Below are 21,895 nucleotides of genomic sequence, written 5' to 3'. Positions count from 1 at the left end.
GCAAGTCATAAAGACAGATTCATCCTCTAAGGGGTACCCCTCAGCTGACCTGTGTTGCTGCACATAATGAACTGTGCCAGGCCTTGCAACTTAGTAACATCAACTCGATTCAGGCCATAACTCCAGGCCAAGTGGACAAAGAAAGTGATCCATTAGCAGTGGAGCCTTCAAAACAGTCCTTACCAGTGCTTCAAGGGAGTCGTATCAGTTTCTGGGTCCTCTGCCTTTCCTGGAGTCACTGCCAACTTTACGTCAGACAGCTGTCCGCCAATATGGGTATATTTTGACCTGCTGGTACTGGGGTGCATGGATTATTTATTCTCCACTATAGAGAGAACAGTGCTTAATTTGTAAATAAAAAGGTGCCGGTGCTCAAAGCCCTCTACCTAAACACGCGCCTGCTGCAATTAAATGTGTAAACATGGAATACTGAGGCGGTGTAGTCCTGGAGCCATCTCGGGCCTCTTTAATCCATATAAAGCCACTCCCTGCCCCTTCAGCTCACTCTTGCAGCTTTTTACTTTCTCCCTTTGTGACGCTTTTTCGTTTTTCCCTTCGTCCGTCTTTCCCATATGTGTCTTTTGCTCGCAGCAAATGCTTGAGGCAGAAGAATAAGCCCCAGCCCTCAAAAATAAGTGCCGGTGCTCAGCACCGGAAACAACAAGCACAAATTAAGCACTGAGAGAGAAGTCTGAATAGCCTCTCTCAGACCTACCTTGTATGAGGGGAAAGGAAACCACCCTCCGTACAATAGAAAGGTCAGAGGTATATGTGTGTTATCCCTGGGCCACTGAGAATGGGGAACGCCTGATACTTATGGGGGTGGCACCCAAGAGTGGAAAAAAGACAGAGGTTTACCTGCTGCAGGAAGGAATTTGGGCCTCATTACCAAGAAAGAAGGGCCCAGTGGGCAGGAAATGAGGGTCCCATTGATAGGAAAAGAGCGCATGTAAGATCTCATGCAATGTGGAAGAATGCCCACTGTATGCAGAATTTTAAAACTGTGAATTCAATTTCAACTACAGTAGAAAATAAATGCAAGGGACAAAATAACCTCAGTGCTTTATGAATCAATGTTGGTTTGCCGATGTATTTCATTTCAATATTGAAGGCAAATGCTACCATAGCACTCACCAGACGCTGATATTCAGGCGCAGATGACATATTGCCTGTCACTTAGTCCTGATTTTCCACTACATTTGGAGTTTTTCAATTTCTGTCTTCTAAGTATTTTTTCCTGGAATTGTGCCCCATACTTATTAAGGTCTGCACTGGCTGCTGCATTGCACGTCCTTTGAAAGGGAGCGTGTTCTGGATCACTGCCACTCGTCTCGAGGTCAAGATGAAGGTCAGATTGCTGTGAAGGGAATGGTGAGCCAAGGCTGAATCTTTGGAGGGGAGTAGGGGATTCGGGGCTCTTTCGAAGGAGAGCAGTGACCCCTTCTGCGTTGTTCGAGATGCGGTATGACGCAGTACTAAATTAAGACCTCTTTGGGATGCAAGTCTCGTCTGGGCCTGCAGGATGCTCCCAGAAGCCATAAGCGCTGCTAGGAGGGTACATTTAACCCCTTTGCTGCCAGGCCTTTTCCTCCTCAGATGCTAGGCCTTTTTTTGGCTATTTGGGGCAGTTTGCGCTTAGGTCCTCATAACTTTTTGGCCACATAAGCTACCCATGCCAAATTTTCATCCTTTTTTGCCAACATCCTAGGAATTCTAGAGGTACCCAGAGTTTGTGGGTTCCCCTGAAGGAGACCAAGAAAATAGCCAAAATACAGCAAAAATTACGTTTAAAAAATAAATAAAAAAAATGGATATAAAAGGCTGCAGAAGAAGGCTTGTGGTTTCCCCCCTCAAAATGGCATCAACAAAGGGTTTGCGGTGCTAAAATTACCGTCTTCCCAGCTTTCAGGAACAGGCAGACTTGAATCAGAAAACCCAACTTTTCAACACAATTTTGCCATTTTACTGGGACATACCCCATTTTTACTATTTTTTGTGCTTTCAGCCTCCTTCCAGTTAGTGACAGAAATGGGTGTGAGACCAATGCTGGATCCCAGAAAGCTAAACATTTCTGAAAAGTAGACAAAATAAATAAATAAATATTGAAATTGAGGTGAAAAAAATAGCCATTTTTCCCCAGCGATGTCAGATTTTGAAAGCAATACACCGTTACGTCAGCTGGACTCTTCTGGTTGTGGGGATATATAGGGCTTATAAGTTCATCAAGAACCGTTGGTACCGAGAGCCAGTAAATGAGCTGCACCTTGCAATGGGTTTTCATTCTGTACTGGGTATACAGCAATTAATTTGCTGAAACATAAAGAGTGAAAAATAGGTATCAAGAAAACCTTTGTATTTCCAAAATGGGCACAAGATAAGGTGTTGAGAAGCAGTGATTATTTGCACATCTCTGAATTCCGGGGTGCCCAAACTAGCATGTGAATTACAGTGCATTTCTCAAATGGACGTCTTTTTTTACACACTGTCTTAAATTTGGAAGGAAAATATGTAGAGAAAGACAGGGGCAATAACACTTGTTTTGCTATTCTGTGTTCCCCCAAGTGTCCTAATAAAAACTGTACCTCCCTTGCATGGGTAGGCCTAATGCTTGCGACAGGAAACGCAACATGGACACATCACATTTTTATATTGAAATCTGACCTGTTTTTTGAAAAATGCCTAGCTGTAGGTTTTGGCCTCTAGCTCAGCCAGCACCTAGGCAAACATACCAAACCTGTGCATTTTTTAAAACTAGACACCTAGGGGAATCCAGGATGTGGTGACTTGTGGAGCTCTCACCAGGTTCTGTTACCCAGAATCCTTTGCAAACCTCAACATTTGGCCAAAAAACACCTTTTCCTCACATTTCGGTGACAGAAAGTTCTTGAATCTAAGAGGAACCACAAATGTCCTTCCACCCAGCATTCCCTTAAGTCTCCCGATAAAAATGGTACCTCACTTGTGTGAGTAGGCCTAGCGCCCACAACAGGAAATGCCCCAAAACACAAGGTAGACATCACATTTTCGCAAAGAAAACAGAGCTGTTTTTTGGAAAGTACCTAGCTATGGATTTTGCCCTATAGCACAGCCGGCACCTAAAGAAACCTACCAAACCTGTGCATTTTTGAAAACTAGACACCTAGGAGAATCCAGGATGGGGGGACTTGTGGGGCTCTCAACAGGTTCTGTTACCCAAAATCCTTTGTAAACCTCAAAATGTGGCCAAAAAACACTTTTTCCTCACATTTTGGTGAAAGAAAGTCCCGGAATCTGAGAGGAGCCACAGATTTTCTTCCACCCAGCGTTCCCCCATGTCTCCTGGTAAAAATGGTACCTCACTTGTGTGGGTAGGCCTAGTGCTTGTGACAGGAAATTCCACAAAAAACAACATGGACACATCACATTTTCCCAAAGAAAACAGAGCTGTTTTTTGCTAAGTGCCAAGCTGTGGATTTTGGCCTCCAGCTGAGCCGGCACCTAGGGAAACCTACCAAACCTGTGCATTTTTTAAAACTAGACACCTAGGAGAATCCAGGATGGGGGGACTTGTGGGACTCTCAACAGGTTCTGTTACCCAGAATCCTTTGTAAACCTCAAACTTTGTCCAAAAAACACTTTTTCCTCACATTTGAGTGACAGAAAGTTCTAGAATGTGAGAGGAGCCACAAATTTCCTTCCACCCAGCATTCCCCAAAGACTCCCTATACAAATGGTACCTCACTTGTGTGGGTAGGTCTAGTTCCCGCAAAAGGAAATGCCCCAAAACATTATCTGGACATATCAAAGTTATCAAATACAAAACTACCCGTTTTGGGCACTTGCGTTTTTGGTCCTGGGCTCAGAAGCCATCCAGGGAAATCTACCAAACCCAGACATTTCTGAAAACTAGACACTCGAGGGAGTCCAGGGAGGTGTGACTTGCGTGGATCCCCCAGGGTTTTCTTACCCAGAACCCTCAGCAAACCTCAAATTTAGCTAAAAAAAAATCACATTTTCCCACATTTCTGTGTGGGATCACGGCACCAGTACAAATTTCCTACCATCCAATGTTCCCCTCAGCCTCCCAGTAAAAATGGTACCTTACTTGTGTAGGTGGGCCAAGTGCCTGTGACAGGGAAGAGCCAAAAACATGTCAAAATTGAGAGGGAACCAAAGCGGGTCCAAAAGGACAGTTTGAAAAAAAACATTTTTAGGCTGACAAGTGGGGCAGAATTTTTATCGGTATGCAAGAGACAATGCTGGGTGGTAGGAAGTTTGTGGATTCCTGCAGATTCCGGAAAGTTCCATCACAAAAGTGTGGATAAAATGAGTGATTTCCAGCAAAGTTGGAGGTTTGCAGGGCATTGTGGGTAAGAAAATGGTGCGGATGCACGTGAACCACACCACCCTGGACTCACCCAGATGTTTAATTTTCAGATGTGTCTAGGTCTCGTGAATTTTTCTATATGGCAGCATCCCAAAGTCCAAAAGGTGCAACCCTCACCATTCCAAGTGGGATGATTTTGAGAGTTAGCCAAGCTCTCATGGCCCAAATGTAAAACCAAAACTCAAAATAATCAAATGTCCTCTTGCTTGCCATGGGATAAGATGTTTTAGTGTGCTGGGGGAGAGCTAAAAGACTGTTACCCCCTTCAGTTGGGTTAGGGGCATAACCATGCCCATACTGGTTGGTAGCCACCACCACACTATTTTATTTTTTAATTCCCTGGCATCTAGTGGACTTTCTGCCCCCCCAACCCCGGGTGTGGATCGGGGGTAATTGCACCATCTGTCCACTGGTGGGTAGAACAATTTTGGCCCCTTTTATTTGGGGTGGGGGTATGGCCACACCCCCACCCTCTTATTTTGGAAAAAAAATCCCTGGTCTCCGGTGGTCTTTCTACCTACCTTGGGGGCAGATGGGCCTTCTAAAAATAGTGTGATCTGCCCTCACGGTGGGCAGAAATGGCCAACAGTAAAGTGCCCCATGGGGAGCGACCCCTACATAAGGAGCTGCCCCCCAAAACAAAACACACACACCAATCCCTGGAACCTAAGTGGTTTCTGCCCCCCGGGGTCAGATTGGTCTAATAAAAATAGGCCGATCTGCCCCCAAGGGGGGCCGAAATGGCTGAAAATAAATTTGTCCCCTAGGGGAACGACCCTTGTCCAAGGGGCTGTTCCCCTTATGCATAAACAAAAAACAAAAAAAAAACTACCTGGTGTCTAGTGGGCATTTCAGCTGCCCGATCTCATCGCGATCAGGCAGCAGAAATTCTGAGAAAGACATCAAAGGAAAGGAAAGGCCTTTCCTTTCCCTTGATGCCTCCCTCGGCCCTCCACGTGATCATAGGAGAAATGCTTTTGCATTTCTCCTCCGATTCACGCTGGAAGTTGAGCTTGAAGTGTAGAGGGGTAGGCCTCTGATGAGGTCAGCGCGCGATCGTGCGCTGACTTCATCAGATGCCGGGGGTGGTCAGTAGAGGGGTGGGGGTAGAAGGGGAAACGATTTCCCTTCCATCCGTGCCCTGGGGGCACTGAGACGAGGCTCTAGCGCTCCCCCCAGGAGCTGGTCCAAGGACATAACGGTTACGTCCTTGGAGCCTGAGCGCCGCAGCCAAGGACGCAACCGTTACGCCCTCGGCTGCCAACAGGTTAAGAAATGTGGGTGGTTCAAACAGAAGTTGAAAACAGAGACATGAAGTAAGCCATGCCAAACTAACCAAAGGGAATCCCTTCCAAATGAAACACAGCTCGCCCCCGGGAAGGTAGCGCATTACTTGAACTCTATGGTAACTAGGCTTTCCATGAGATTCCCACACCAAGACGTTAATAAAGTGACTGGCTCATGTATGTTATGTGGAGCGACAACTGACAGTACCTTTGTCCTATCCCAGGCCATAGCCCCTTGCCTCAGGGTATCTTTCTCCATGTCCAAGGGCTCAATTATTCCATCCCCAATGTCTGATTCTCCCTTCTGAAGTGTCCATGGATGCATCTGAGAATCCCACCTTTTTTCTGCATTTACATGTCAGAGGCAAAGATCTTTGCTGCTGATTGTGAAACTCCTGATATAAATGACACCATTCATGCTGGTCTCAGAAATCAGCACCTTGCTCCTTTACTCACACCCTCACCATAGAAGTTATTACCCCACATATTACATCATTCATGACATCTTCTATGGCATCATTGATATTATCACTGCCTCATTTACAATAAAATTATGGATGAGAAAACTGTGAATGGTGGTGGAGCGAGTTATAGTTATTTTAGGGCAGTGGTTCCCAAACCTGTGGTCTGAGGACACCTGGGGGTCCGCAAAGCCTCTTCAGGGGGTCCGCGACTGCTTAGAAAATTAAATGATATTAACAGATTAGGTCCCCAGCTTTCAGTAATGCCTCAGTTGGGGGGGGGGGGGTCCCCGGATTCCAATAGTGATTCAGTGGGGATCCCCAGATTCCAGTAATGATAAAGTGGGGGTCCACAGAAATCAAATGGTTGGGAACCACTGCTTTAGGGCACAAATTATAGTTATTTGAAATAACTCTAATTATAACAGCTCAATTTCTTTGTTTTGTCCGTGTAAATTCAGAACCTAACTATTACGTCCCTGTAACCTTTGATGTTTTCAGTGAATATATATATATATATATATCTCTATATATATATATATATAGATATATATATATATATATACATATAGATAGATAGATAATCTTTCAAAATTACCTATAGTTTAAAAATAAATAGCATTTAATTGTAAAATATTGTAATAACCTTTTCTAATTAAAAAAATAAAAGTAACTTAATACTTTAAAGTTACTACTAGTAACTTTTCTCATGTGTGTGGAGGTCTTTGCGACTGGGGCGGACAGCTCCAGCTTCTAGGGTATATTGACAAGTGTAAAAATGTATTAAACTTTTTTTTTGCAAAAAGAAAAAAGATATTCCAATGCAAACTATTAGTGTTAGTTAATTTTACATGTTTTAGCTTGTAGAAAAATATAAAACTGTTACTGTATTAACAGCCTATTTTAACTATTAAATTTAATTATTTTGAATATGTTAAATATAAATTAATTTTAGAACTTTAAACTTTTAAAAAATCCTACCTAACTCACAAATATATTTTTTTACTATGCATTAAAAACATTAACAGTGATATATACAATTAAATTAAATGTAATTTAATTATAGTTTCATAAAAAAGTAATGTTACATATGTTTTGGCTTTAGATAATTTTATTTATATTAAATTGCAGTTATTTATACTGTTATAAAGTTTAAATAATTGAATTGAATTAAAAAAAAAATCCTATGGGGTTTCACATTAAGTCCTACCTCCATTATCTTTTATGGGAGGGTGCTGCAGAAACAATGGTTGGCCATGTGTGATGCTGGACTTACTCCAGCTTTGAGCTGAAGTACATTTACGACTGTTTTTCGGTCCTTTTTGGCTGTGGATACTTCAGAAATGCACTATGTGAGCAGGAATCGGTTTACTCTTTTGTGGGTGGGTTCACGTCCCTACCTTAACCCATTCATACACCCCCCTGCACCTCACCTATTCTATAGTATTTCCAATTTTCCAGCCACTCTCCTCTGTCCCTCCCTAATTTGCTACTAAAACATATACTTATGTATGCAGCGATTACGCAGTAGAGGCAGAGTTTTCCACACAAAAAGATAGGAGAGGCGGAGCCTCTGCAAGTAGGTGTGTGCACAGCGTTTTAGTACATTAGTAGTACTACTGTAGTACTATTAAACATTCTAAAGAATGCGCTTTGTAAATAGGCCTACAATGTGTAAATAATGTATGTAGCCCATTTATTCTGTCCAGGTCTTTCAACATCTAAGTTTCCATGAACCAACCCATGTGTCCGAGTCTTTCAACATCGGTCTTATGTGTCACCCACTATTTTATGCGTAACCCCGCAGACTGTACTTGCTCTTATACACAGACTAGGTAACAGTACAAGACAACCTTACTCTTCCAGAGGCAGCCACATGAAACACCTCATACCCTCTAACTAGGCCTCAGATGCAGAAGCGAAGTAGGCACACCCGAGAGCGTGGGCAGCACTTCAGACACTCCACCAACTAGGACCTCTAGTGACCACATTTATGTTGCTCTGCTAATCCTAATTTATGGACTGCATTTAGGATGCAAACACCTGTATCACTAATGCTTTCCTTTGGAGCCCCAAACATAGGAAGAACACCCGCTACATTGAGCTATCCAGAAGTCATTGATTTGGGGTGTATTAACTGTGTGTTTTCTCGGTTTTAGTGTGAGACGCCTGTAGGATTCAGAAGTTTTAGACAGGAGTTTGCATAAATCAAACACCTGCATGAAAGATCGTCAGGGGCAAACCTATATCGTAGTCTATCATGCAGGGATGAGGGCTTACAGTGGCAACAACATGCAGGAAATAAAACAAAAAAATGTTTTAGAAGAAAAATCGAAAAAAATTATTTTCCTGGTTGTAATTTAACTTGCCTCGTTGAAATGTTTAATCCGGGGCAGTAGTTAGAAGTTGAGAACTGCTACACTAACAAGGTTCTAGTGACAAAAGAGATGACGTGTGGCTGTAAACAGCACACTCTCCTCTGACAATTCATCACTTCAGTTCACAGTGCCTCGTCGTGCATACCTGAGAAGGTGAGCGCTGAACAGGGGACTACAGCACATCTTGTCTCAGATCCCTCTCGCCCTGAGACCGCCTCTGCAAACAGATGGCACTACGAGTGTACCTTCCCCGCTCGGAGCACCTCTAGGAGGGAGCTCACATAGAGTGATCACAGTGTACGGTTAACGTAGTGTGACTGGGTGAGTGTAACTTTATGGCTGGGTGTGATCGAGTGACTGTGGCTGTGAGCACGAGTTCCTAAATTAGTAACTTGTTGAGTATTATTTCTGGTTGTATCTGACTACAGAAGATCCAACGACTATGACAGAGTGACTAGTAGTATAAGTGTGAGTGACTAAATTGGTGATGGAGTGATTAAGTATCATTAGGTGTGTGTCACTAAGAAATGGAACATGACTAAGTATGACTGAGCACACGTGCCAGTTAGTGATCTTGACAGTGCAGGTGTTTTCTTGTTTCCCCGGTGGTCTCATGGGCATGAGCAAGCACATGTCTTCTACATCACTGAAATCACTCTTTGTTATAGGTGGGCCGGTCACATGTTCTAAAGGATGCAGACAGGTCAGAGGAAGATGTGTATTACCAACGCCCTTGCACAGGAACTGGAACATCCAGCAGAGAGACAAAAATTGCTCACTATAAGTCACAGAAGGGGTCCTCTCCATGACATTATTACAAAGGGAGACATGTTGAAAGTCAAATGTCTCTACAGTCAATCTTTCCCTCAACAAAATGGCAGTAAAGTCCAGCACATCTCTCATTTAACAAAATGTCATCAATATTCTCAGAGGGCCATTTCTAACTCAACAAAATGGCATCAATATCCTCGAAAGATGATGTCTCACTCAACTAAATAGTAACAATGTACTTAAAAGCCCACCTTTCACTTAACAAATGGCAACTATGTCTCAATACCCCATCTCTCCCGCAACAAAACTGCAGCAATGAGGTAATTCTCTTGCCTAACAACATTTGAGTGAAGTCCTAGAAATTCAGTCTCCCACTCAAAACACTCCGTTTCACAGTGAAACTAAACAAAACTTCTGGTGTGTTACAGGTCAGAACAGGAGAGTATGCTTTAGTGTTAACACAAATGTTTTTTTTATGATTGACAAACATACAACTCAGGGGCAGGTCAAATCCAGTGCATAATCAGCATCAGTTGTTGTCATTGATGGACACCAGCACCCATTTCTGATGACAGGGACTGCTGGCACCAGACGTTTCAGCTGCTTTGGTCGCATTATTCTCCCTTCGTCCTTGTACTATCATCATTACAAGTTTGGGGATTCAAACCAAGGTCTTTCGATTCTAAGGCCAGTGACTAAATCACTACACCAAGTCTTATGCTTTGTCACCCATTGTGGAGTTGTTCTATCACTGCTCTGTGGCCTACTACTATCTCTCCTCGTTCCAGGCATTTTGTTGTCTTTTCCACATTCCTTTCCTCTACTCAGGCTTCTTTGGCTTGGTAATTTTGACTGCTGATCCTCAGGCAGGTTCTCTTCTTTAAAGGTGGCAGTTCAAGTCTATCACCTGCCTCAGTGACATATTTTATGCAGGATTATTTTCAAAGGAGATATGAAGGGGATGTCTCGATCTATATTTGATTGCTTTTCTTGTCAAAAATGTTATTGGACAGACTGCTTTCCTTTATAGGAGTGTGATAGCTGAGAAGCCTTAAAAGATCTGCCCCTCAGATCCACTAAACAAAATTCTGTCCCTTTTCTTCACTGCCTCATCACCCCCTCCTTTTCTTCATAGTGATATAAGCAGATTAATAAGTCTGGAAGGTCTCTAGATCCTGGACTTCCAGGTCTGTGGTCTCTGTTTATTCCGCCCTTTCAAGGATGGCACCTCAGAGGTTCTTGACATATTTTTTTTAGCATCTTTGCCTTCTACCTCTTTCTGGGCTCCTCTCAGCCACAAGTTGTATCTCCAAGATAGATTTTCCAAGTCTTCTTACCTCTCCTGCAAATTGATGACAGCTTCATCCAGGTGTAATATTTATAATCTTTATGCCTGAGGATTCTTTCATGTATCATGCCATGTTGTAATCCTTCGTAGCCACTCATCCTCTTATTGTCTGAACGCATGACCTCCTATGGCCTGTAGAATGGCGCACCCAATTGTGTTTCAGATTCTGGGCACTGCTTCCAGACAGTGCACATATGCAGCACATTGATCTTCACAGGGGAGGCTGAATTCAGATTCAATAGGACAGGAAGTACTATAGTTACAATTCTGAAAAACTCACTGCAATGGAGTGGAGCAGCAAAAATGTGCAGCTCTCTAATGACCAGGCCATGGTTTGCTGGTCTATCTTGCCATCAGGTTTGTCTAATCTCATGTTACAAAAAAAGCATTCCGGTATTTATTTCATAAATGCGATGAGTGAATTTAAGAACCAGCACACTTGATGTAAGAGCTCTGGACTGTCAGTTGTACCACTATAACACCTTTCAATCCTCTGTAATTATTTGGCTGTTTCTTTTTTTCCCTTTATTCCCCTTTCATTGTTCATGTGTACAAAGCAGAGAAATCATTTCATAAACAGAGGTTATGAACAGAGTAGAAGCAAACACAACATCACATGCTCAACTGTAAAGCACTTGTGAATAATGAAATAAATGAGGCAGTGAATCTGTTAAACCATGAAGGTAAAAACAAACAGAAGTGGAAACACATTTATGGGAGAACAGGCTTCCTCTGCTCTCTGTGATACTCGAGTGCACTACTACTTAATTCACAGCTGCACCTCTAACAAAGTTGTGTATTTTTCTACGAAATACATGCCTAAAGAAAGTGATTCTGACTATTGTTTCTCATCAGACCTATTTTGACAATTTTTTATTTTGTTTACCTGTTGTAAGGTAAACAAGCTGGAGAATAACATTTTGAAGAAATATGTTTCTTCATCTTTTTACTGTTTAGAGGGTGTTTCACTCTACCACAACCCACCTTTTTAAGAGAGTTCCTCCCCTTAAACCACCTAACTCCTGCTTTACACTTTTTAAAAAACTTGTATTACTTCCCACTACCCCATTTAGATTCCCCAATCCTATACACCCTCCCTGTCACCTTCCCTCTTTTACTTCCTTCTATCTTAAGGTATTTTGTAGCTTTTCATTAGTGCCCCTTGAAAATCTCTGGGTTTCCAGCATTTTTGTGAATCGTGTGCTGTAAAATTTACCATTTGGAGCTGACTTTTCTCAAAATGTTCATGAGAACCCCAGAACACCTACGTTGAGTTTGCTCACTTGCAAGGTCCTCTTCATTCCAAGAACATAGAGCCCACTAGTCTGTATGTTCTCCAGTTGTCACTGTCTGCTGGTAGGGCTGGTGCTAGCACCGAAGATGCTGGACGGCACCAACGGAGACATAACCAGGGTAGAGGACGTGGACAACCCCAAATTTGGCAGTGGGCGGTGCCCTCCTTAGAAAAGTTTTAGGAACTGGCCTTTTTTTTTTTTTAAACAAAGTAAGCACTGGATAAACAAAGTGACATGGTGTACATCGAGCTGAGTTTACTGTAGCTGAGTCTAATCTTATCCACCAATGAACATACAAGCCCATCAATGCAACCTGCCTGGTTTTGGCTTTCAGCCACATCTGCTGGTTCACTGTTGCTGCTGTGAACAAGTGCTAGTTCAAAGAAGCTCCAGTGAACTAGTAGATATGGCTCAGTCAACAGAACCCTGCTTCGTCGACCTCAAAAGCATTCCCAGGTGTTCACCATTTAATTACAAGATCACTTAAGAACGCAAGGTGCATCTGTAAATATTTAATCTGCAAATAATTTTGCAATTACTGACTGATTAACACTTTACAGTCATAGCACACATGGAGGGAGGGTGTGGCTAGGCCCAGTGGATCAGGGAGGTACCACTCACCATCGCTAGTGGCACGATGGCACGAATGTCCTTCTGGATGACCGTCAACTCCGTCACCACCTTCTCAAGGTCAGGGGGAGGATTCCGGCCACGGTAGTCGATATGCCACATGATGCGGCGAGTCACCGATTGGCTGGTGAAGTTCTCCATCTCAAAGTCTAGTTGCATGATCTCGTAAGGGGGCTCGCTGTTCCTGGAGGGAGGGAGGGTGGAAGGCAGAGAGAGGAAGAGTTAGTTCACCTTGGCTGATCTATCAAATATGATGATTCCCACCAGACAGAGCACCCAAGGCATTTTATTTTAAGAGAAAAAGACGCACTTGGAACCGTATAGAAGCATGGTGTATTAAACAGGCATCATTAATCAATTATGTTACATAACATGTTTTTACTAGAGGGGAGAGATATTCATTTACTCGGGCTCTTGCAATAACAAAATTACTCTACACAGTCCTCAGCAGGATACCTTGAATCCCTGCCAAGAGAAAGCACATACCATTTAAAACAGTAAGCATTGTCCAGCTCACATTGTGCAGTAAAGTAAAGGCACACAATTTAACAGGGCTGGGCCCGAGCGAAAATGTATTTTCTTTTGCTTAATTTTGAATAAATTTCGGCATTTCACGTTATGATTATTACATGAAATTACTGATATAACACCATTACACCAGGTTCTGTAATTGAGATTTAGTTCATATAAAAATCCTATTGCGGGAGCACAGGAGCAACAAGATAAAACTGAATGCGTGTGCCTGTGCGATTCTGTGCTATTTTTTAGCACGAAATGCGCACTTGTGTCCAAAATAGACACCAAGATATTTTTTGCACTAAAAACAGTGCAACGTATTTCACACATTAAAGCGTAGTTACATATAAACTTTGGAGATTGTATATATGAAATGATGTGATGTTTGCCCAAGGTTAGTGCTAAGCCCCCACCATACAAGCCATACAGATCTCTCCATTCGGAGAGACCTACATTTAGGAAAGACTATTTAAGGGGTTGGTCATGCTGGTGGTGGATGTGAGCAATTTACTGTCGACAGGAAACCATAAGCTCTTGTGAGAAAAAAAAAAGAAAACTTGCTTCTTAAATAATCACTAGGAGAAGCTGATAAGATCTATGTTGTAAGGGCTGCCTCAACCATGCAGCCACCTACATGACTGAGTGCCACTAGCTTGTCAGCATGTTCTGTACACTGCCATCTGTAACACATCCAGCGCTGTGCCATGATGCTACCGAGTACATGCTGGACCGGAGAGAGAAGAGAAACATTTCATTTAGTCATAGGACCTCCTGCAAGGCCATGTTTCCATGGTTCTGCAGGTATGCGGGAGGAGGATGTGCTTTGTGGGGTGATGACGGGGAAGGCACTCAGCTAATCCAGGGCCAAGAGATCACACAAATGGCCAGAATCATAGAGACAGGGCCACAATTCATTCTTACATATGATCTAATGAGACCTCTCTGAGCCAATAATGAAACAGGCATTACTAATGCAACAGCATGCTGCTGACATCATGAAACCAAGCAAGGGGAGGGAGAGCTAGTTTCTCCAGGTAGGTATTTATCTCAGTTTGAGATGACGCTGTAGGCCGGGAGGGACAGCAGTTATTCGAGATCTCCTGTAAGTATGGAAAGTTCTGTTTCATTGTCAACGACGCTCACCATTTTCATCCTTGCCGAGGTTTGCCTGAGCAAAGATTTTTTGCACATTACTGAAGAATTTTCAAAACACAGCTAGATAGTTTTCATTCCAATTGAACCCCTTTCTCTGCGAGTTTACCTTTTGCTGAGCTTCAGTATTAACAATGGTATTGTGCTGAAGAACATTGTTTTCTGCATAATCTATTCATTTAAGAATTTTTTTACTGTTAAATAAGAATATACGTGAAAAACCTGCCACAATACTTTCTCGCAAACTGGACAATCCAACTGTCTTTTAGACCTAAAGTTATCCAATACTTAAAAAAATACACGTAGGGGTGCTTGGCTCCATTCAGAAGAGTATTTCTCTCTCACTTCATGCCATTGGCTGTTGTGTTTAACATTCATCCTTCCTCAGTGGTACTTATGTTATAATGCAAAACGGACTATTTTACATCTCAGCAGTACACCAAATCATTACACATTACATTGTTTATCTCATCATTGCACTGTGTACTGAAAGTAATCATTATTTGCTTTGCAATTTCACGGTGGCAGGCTGTTTATGATGTTTTAGTAAGGAAGGGATCAAACTGCAAGCCAGACCTATTGGCTTTGCTAGTGCTGTTTGCAGGAGGGGTGGTGGGAAGACACACAGATGTTGAGTGGCACAGGCACTACAAATATTCTGCTCTTTTTGGGTGGAAGAGCGGCATGCCATTGCACTAGTGCAATCTCCCATGAGGTCCTCGGGTCTTTGGAAGAAAAACATGGCGTTTTCTTGACCTGCCGATCTTGTCTGAAAAACCCCTGGTCACAAGAACGTATAGACGCAGTGGGTAGATTAAATAGGGAAGGTCTCTCCGATGCTTCCATTAGTCGGTACTTAGTAGTCATTTCTGTTCGCTGATGAGGATAGATTGCCATGAAGCAGTGTGACTAAGGGCGACGATCATTGACAAGCTGCATGGATACGGGGGCAGCTCCTTCGCAATGGTGAAGGAGCATTGCCCCCCTGGCTAAGCCAGGAGCTGAAAGATAAAACGATATTTAATTATTGCTTTATTTTTCAGCTGCTAAGTCAGCCAGCAGTAAGTTCAGGGAGGGGCAGGCTGGACCACGAGAGGTGGGAGGGGGAATGAGGAGAGCGTGCACCTAAGTGCGCATGTCCAGCCAGCCTGTGTTGAGCAGCCGGTCTGGAGAAACGGCACAGACCTCAGGGTTGTGTCTGAGTGGCAATCCAAGCTGCTCCGACCAATCCTGATGCTGCTTTCATGCTAGGTTTAGCATAAAAGCAGCACCAAGTTTGCTGGGGAGCCTGTGCTGTTGTCCCAGTGAATGCTGGGGAACCAGAAGAAGAGGAGAGACAGGAAGAGATACGTTTAAAAAAAAAAAAATTGTTATTCAACACCCCCCCACACCCTCTCCCAAGCCCCCCTCCCGTCTGCACCTCTCCTTGAGATTTGCAGCGGTCGCCGCTGCATGGGTACATGGTCCTTCCTACAGAAGGAGCATTCTTTCCTTGAGTTCTCTCACTTTCCACAGTATGGTTCTTTTGTGTCAGAAAGAACAGGGAGCGGCCAGCATGCTGCCCGAGAATTAAGTAACTGGAAACCCCCAATGTGCAGGTTCTCATGATAAAGACAAACTGCAACTGCTTTCTTCTGGATGCCCTGGAGTGGAGAGAGGGGCCTGCAGCGGCGTGAGGCACTCCGACCCCACACAATACTGAGATGATAAACACCACTCCCATGAGTGCCCAGGAAGCCATGCTTCACACGTCCAGTCCTTCTGAGCCCCAGCCAAAGGTCAGACAAGAGCAGGTATGTAATTGAGGGCGAGCAGTGAAGAGTGGACCTGCTGAGTGAAGCTGGTGGAGGCTCCTCTCATGTTCTTCACTCGCGACCACACCAGGTACTGGAAGGACTCAAGATGACCATAGACAGAAACCGCTTTACACAGATTAGAAACTGATGCAGGCTGGCCAAAAGGGAAATAGGAACATTTTCCACATAACGAAAATGATCAGTCAGCAAAAATGCCTGTCGACCTTCGACTAATAAAATTAGAAGGCAGAGTTTTTTTATTTGAAAATGTGTCTTTATTTAGAACAGCTATCTTAGACGGGTGATCTGACTTTGATGCTTAGAATTAAGCCTACTAAGGGGATGGGTTTCTCTGTACTGGGCAGTGCTATAATCAGAAAATTGTATAGAAAGACCTAGGACACCAGCAGCCAAGGGCTGTCAGGCAGTTCTTACGTCTTCATATTTGACCCCTAGCAGCAGCAGCAGAGGGAGTTGGAAAAAGGTCCCATTGTTTTGCTAGCCCTGTGGCTAGATCTGCATATTAGGAAAATATCTCGTTTTCATGTACCTTACAGGAAAACATCAATTTCAGAGGCAAATAGGCATTTGTTGTGTTGCTTGCGGCAATCATCACAGATCATCGCTGCATGTCTTTCCATAGGATGACTGCTATACTATTTCCCCCCAGTAATTTAGGATCTCATCCTTGAAATCCTTTTGGTGGACACTCACTCATTGTGCACGAATGCCAATCTTTACTGTATATGGACAGGAGAATATATGGCCAATATGGCTTCTGAATAACAGTGTATGTATACTTTGTCTGACAATCCAGGGAGTGTAATTATAAATACCAATGCAAGCTCTAGCTCACAGTAAACAGCTGGTTAAACAGTACGACGAGTTGTTACATAAACAGAGATGCTCTGCAAGACACATCATAAGATGCAGACTAGGCCTATGTAGAAAAACACTGCATGGCTTGAGCAGGCCTGAAAGGACAGTGCAAGACCTGGACAAACCTGAGATAAACCCTTCATCAACTCATCGTGCTCAAGGATGTCTATATTTGAGAACAACCCATCAGGAAGATTGTGGATTCATCATTCTATTTGCACAATTAGTTACTTCCAAGTACTATTCACAAGTGCGCCAAACATAAATGTAAAAATAATACATTGTTTCCAATTTTATCTTACCATTTTGAAACCCTTGGAATTAATTCCCTCCAGCGAGATTTGGAGCAAGCATCTATTGCAGTCCTATCATTTGGACTTGGGTATTTGCGATACCTTCTTAAGCACTTATCATTTGGAGTTGGGCATTTGCGCTACTTACTTAACACTTCGGCCAAAGAGAATGTAAAGTCATCAGCACAATCATTTTGAGACTAATAGTGCATAGATTTGTTCTGCCAACCTAACTAAACTGCTACCCAAAATACTTTCTAGAAGCTCCTGTGACACACTGGTGAACACCGGTGGTGTCCATGCCCATCACTTCGCAAGCCACTTTTGTCCCTCCCTAGCTGCCTGGCCCTTGCCTTTTCTAACTAGTTCCCAGGTGTTCGTGGCACCTGGTAGAGATACAATCAGCAGAAGATGACCTTGTAGAACTAGGTCACTCAAACCATTAAGGTGTCTGTGACCGGCAACGCCCCCTGCTCCCAGGATCATCCTTCTCCTGCCTTCTATTTACATTTACATCTGTTCACCTGGCTAGATACTCAATCAATACAAAGTTAACTTCAAAATGTAAGGTTGACAAGCACATTCATTCCCAGCAGGAAAACAACCCGACGAATCCTTCAAATATATCTCAATTTTTAAATCATGTGTTTCACTGCGTTAAGAGGAACACCCTGTGCACGAAGAGACACAAAACTGCAATCCTCGTAATGTGACGATCTGAGCTCAGCACCCTGCCCTAAAACTGGTTCAAGTTTGACTCAATCAAGCTCCAGCACTCTATTCTCTGAAAAAACATGAGTTCTTCAAACTGATCAGTGGGTGGATCTGATAGGTGTGTTCGTCATGGCAGGCCCACACTACAGTAAGATCATCTATATAGGCCTATCGTGGAAAATCTCCACTGCATAAAGCCAACAGAAACAGGCCACCTACGCTTGTGCAGAAGCCACTATTTTAAGCATGCCTTGAATGTCCTGCAGTGACTCCCAGAAGACATAAGGATTGACTTCAAGGTTCTGTGCAATGTGCACAAGGCTTCTTTGGGCAAAGGCCCAGAATGTCTGGGATTAAAATGATCCCTTACTATGCACCAGCTAGAGTCCTCCGGTCAGTGTCCACCCACTTCATCCATGAATGATCATTTCAGAGTCAAAATTCGGAGGCAGATCCCTGGAAGTGCAGAGACCCAAAATGCAGAATAGCCCTCAACTTCTCCCTGAGATCTAAACTCACCATCTAACAATTCAAGAAATTCCTATGAGAAAAATCTTTCGGACTTGCCTTCTAATGGGACTCATCATTTGTCCACTATTGGAATCCAACAACATCAGTTGGGTAACAGTCATCCGAATGGACCCAAACTTACCTTTCTTTGTGTTCTTTGAAGAAACTGCGTACTTACAGTTTCTAGTGCACTGAAGTGACCAAAGGGTGGCACATGGCACAATACAATGTGTTGAAAATTGCCCTTTCTTCAGGGTTATCCTAAACTTTTTGCCTTTTTCCTCCTAATTTTCTTACCCTCTTTTTGTTGGCTTGAGGACTCTGGGCACTTTACTACTGCTAACCAGTGCCAAAGTCTCTCCCCTAAACTTGTTATAATTGGTTCACACCTGTTTGGCTTATTTGATGTATGTGCAAATCCCTTGTAAAAAGGCATACCATGTACCCAGTGCTTGCAAATTAAATGATACTAGTGGACCTGTTGCACAGATTGTCCTACACACAGAAGTAGCCTTTCAAACTTGTCTCAGGCCTGCCACTGCAGCGCCTGCATGCACAGTTTACTGCCACATTGACTTGTCAAGTCAAACTATTTGCCAAGGCCTAAATTCCCTTTTTACTACACTTAACTCACCCGTAAGGTAGGCTCTAGATAGCCTTAAGGGCAGGGTGCTGTGTATGTAAAAGGTAGGACATACATTTATATATGTTACATGTCAAACAGCCTATTTCGTTTTTCACTACTGCGAGTGCTGCTCCTCCCATAGGTTAACATTGGGAATTCCCTTATATATGTCAAAGTGTCATTTTCTGATCTGTGAGGAGTAGCGTGGGCATGTTTGGTATGTTTCGAACAGTAGTTAGAGATCCTGCTTACTCGTGTAGGTGAATTTTACATTACTATTTTAGAAATGCCACTTTCAGAAAGAAGACATTTCTCTCTGTGTATAACTCTGGTGCTTTGCAGCCTGATTCCAATTTACATCCAGGACAGAGTGACGGCTCCACTTTGTACATACTCTCCAGACAGCCATCCATCAGGGAGGGTTAGGTGTAACAGGGTTACATCTGCATGCATCTACATACTCCTGGTCTTCCTGGGCTAGGAGAAAGGGAGGGTTGTTCACACTTTACACTTGAAAAGGCTGTATCCTGCCCTCACACAAAGGGATTGTTTACCCCCTACCTATGTCTGGAGCCAGAGTAAGGAGAAAGGAACTTCTTGGAAATTATCAGATCTGGCTGGAAACTTCTCCCACCTTATAGTAGCTGGGCATTTGGTAGTATAAGTACCAGGCTCTCTTGCGCCTCATAATTTTTAGAGCTCTTTTAGGACTGGGACCAAACTTCTATCAGAAGACCATAAAAGGAAATACTGCTGCCCTGGGCTCCTTGGCGGGCGGACCGGCGGTTGTGAAAGGAGGCAGCACTTGGAAAAGCAGCTGTACCGCATACTTGTGGCACCTGCACTCGTCCTCTCTATATGCAAGGGGATCCATCTGGGTCCCTCGTCAATCTCTGCACAGAGGGTGTGCCCCCATTTCTGCCTCCTATTCACCCATGTGGGGGTGCTTGTTCTGCAGGGCAGTCAGGCCATAATCGAACAGTCCAGTACAAGGAAATGTTGCATGTAGAAGATTACTAAAAATATTGTGTCACTCATTTTATTCCAGCCAACCAGTGCTTAATCGGTAAATATAAACGTGCTGGTGTTCAAAGCCCTCCTCTTAAACATGCGGCTGCTGCAATTAAATGTGCGAACACGGAATACTGAGGCAGTGTAATCCTGAAGCCATCTCTGGCCTCTTCAATCCATTTAAAACCACTCCCTGCCCTTTCAGGTTACTGTTTCAGCTTTCTGCTTTCTCCCACAGTGACGCTTTTTCGTTTTTCTCTTCCTCCATCTTTCCCATATGTGCCTTTTGCTTGCAGGATATGCTTGAGACAAAAAAATAAGAGCCAACCCTAAAAAATAAGTGCTGGTGCTCCGCACTGGAAACAGCAAGCATAAATTAAGCACTGCAGCCAACTCCATTGTTCAACCAGGCTCACCAGGATTATCGTAACCCTACTAATAGGGGCGCAAGGGTCTCTGCATCTACTTGGCCTGATTACTGCTGGTGATATGTTGTGGTCTCCACATTTTTTGTGACAGATGGTGATTTAGATATTTCTCTTTAAACAGTTTACTTTCTACGCATGGTATCCATGAGTAAGGTGTTCCCATCTCAGAATATGCTGAATTCCATGCCCGGATGTCCAATGTGTGGCATTTTTTATCCTTATCTAGCTAAAGAAAGAAGTACTGACTCAGGATTTGCATAACATGCATTGCTGAGACTGATTCCCTGATGGTTTAACCTATGTCTCTTTGCCTTGCATTGTGAAGATAACAAGCAATACTTCAGTATTGGCACAGAGCACACATATGAATAATGTAATTTGATTTATGTTTTATGCACAAGATACAATATATGTATATATTTTTCTATAACCCTGTGTGCATTCTCTTTTGTGGTGTACTTATTGTGACACTGGTGTGAGTGTGTTGCCCAGACGCTTTACACACAACCTCTCAGGATAAGCTTGACTATTCTTTGCCAAGCTACCAGGGTAACTTTCTTGCCTTGACTAGAGTGGTGGTTTCTGCCCGGCTGGGGTGCATACCGTAGCCAACCAGAAACCCCATTACTAACACAAAGGCTAATTTCCTATCGCCACTTAGGGACTGATTCACAAACTGCACTTTGCAGCATATTTTTTAAAGTAGTACTACAAACCTTACTACAAAGTGAAAGTCACAAACTGCACTAGTGTACTTACACTTTTGAGAAAGTTTACTACTTTTTGGTATTCACAAACTGCACTTTTGTAGTAATTTACCAATCTACATTATTTTCTATGGAAAGGTATTGGAGTACCAGTGGTTAGCCTATGGAAAGGTATTGCAGTACCAGTGGTTGGCCATGTGTAGTGCTGGACTTAATACAAAATAGTAAATTACTAAAAAATTGTAAATTACTACAAAAGTGAAGTTTGTGAATACCGAAGAGTAGTAAATATACTCAAATGTGTAAGTAACCTTTGTGAATCTTAGTAGCAACTGCTCAGTTCTACTTGATTGAGACCTGTGTACAGAAAATTATGGTTTTTGCTTTTCACTAAAGTATGAGGAGGAATTATCTTTAAAAATACAATAATATTATGACTATGTTTTAGCTATTGTCTGCTGGAGCAGATTTTAATAAAATTTTGAATGTGCAGAGATAGCTTTATATGTGCAGGGATGACTTTACCTCATTTTCTCTTCCTTAGCTGTATGCTTTTCACCTCTTGCTCCTCCTTTATAGCCGTGCTTGGCGCTCTTTGTCTTCTGTCCCTCCTTACATTTGTTGGTTTCTTCTTTGTTATGTTAATGTATGTATATTTTCATTATTATAAAGGATATAAACTAGACTTATTTGTGCTTTTTGCCTATTTATTGTATTTAAATATCTGAA

The 21,895-nt window shown here is 42.9% G+C and overlaps 1 protein-coding gene across 1 annotated transcript in view; it reads right to left on the bottom strand.

The window, feature by feature from the left end:
• TMEM132E (transmembrane protein 132E) overlaps positions 1-21,895 on the bottom strand; it is an 881,764-nt gene that overhangs the window by 155,010 nt on the left and 704,859 nt on the right. Inside the window, exon 4 of the mRNA XM_069226765.1 lies at positions 12,527-12,719. Within this exon, the coding sequence (XP_069082866.1) occupies positions 12,527-12,719 (193 nt within the window). The remainder of the gene's footprint in view (positions 1-12,526; positions 12,720-21,895) is intronic.

The sequence above is a fragment of the Pleurodeles waltl genome, chromosome 3_2, assembly GCF_031143425.1.
Source record: "Pleurodeles waltl isolate 20211129_DDA chromosome 3_2, aPleWal1.hap1.20221129, whole genome shotgun sequence".
Classification (NCBI taxonomy): domain Eukaryota; kingdom Metazoa; phylum Chordata; class Amphibia; order Caudata; family Salamandridae; genus Pleurodeles; species Pleurodeles waltl.
The sequence above is the reverse complement of the archived record's forward strand: the minus strand, read 5'-3'. Positions and strand labels throughout refer to the sequence as shown.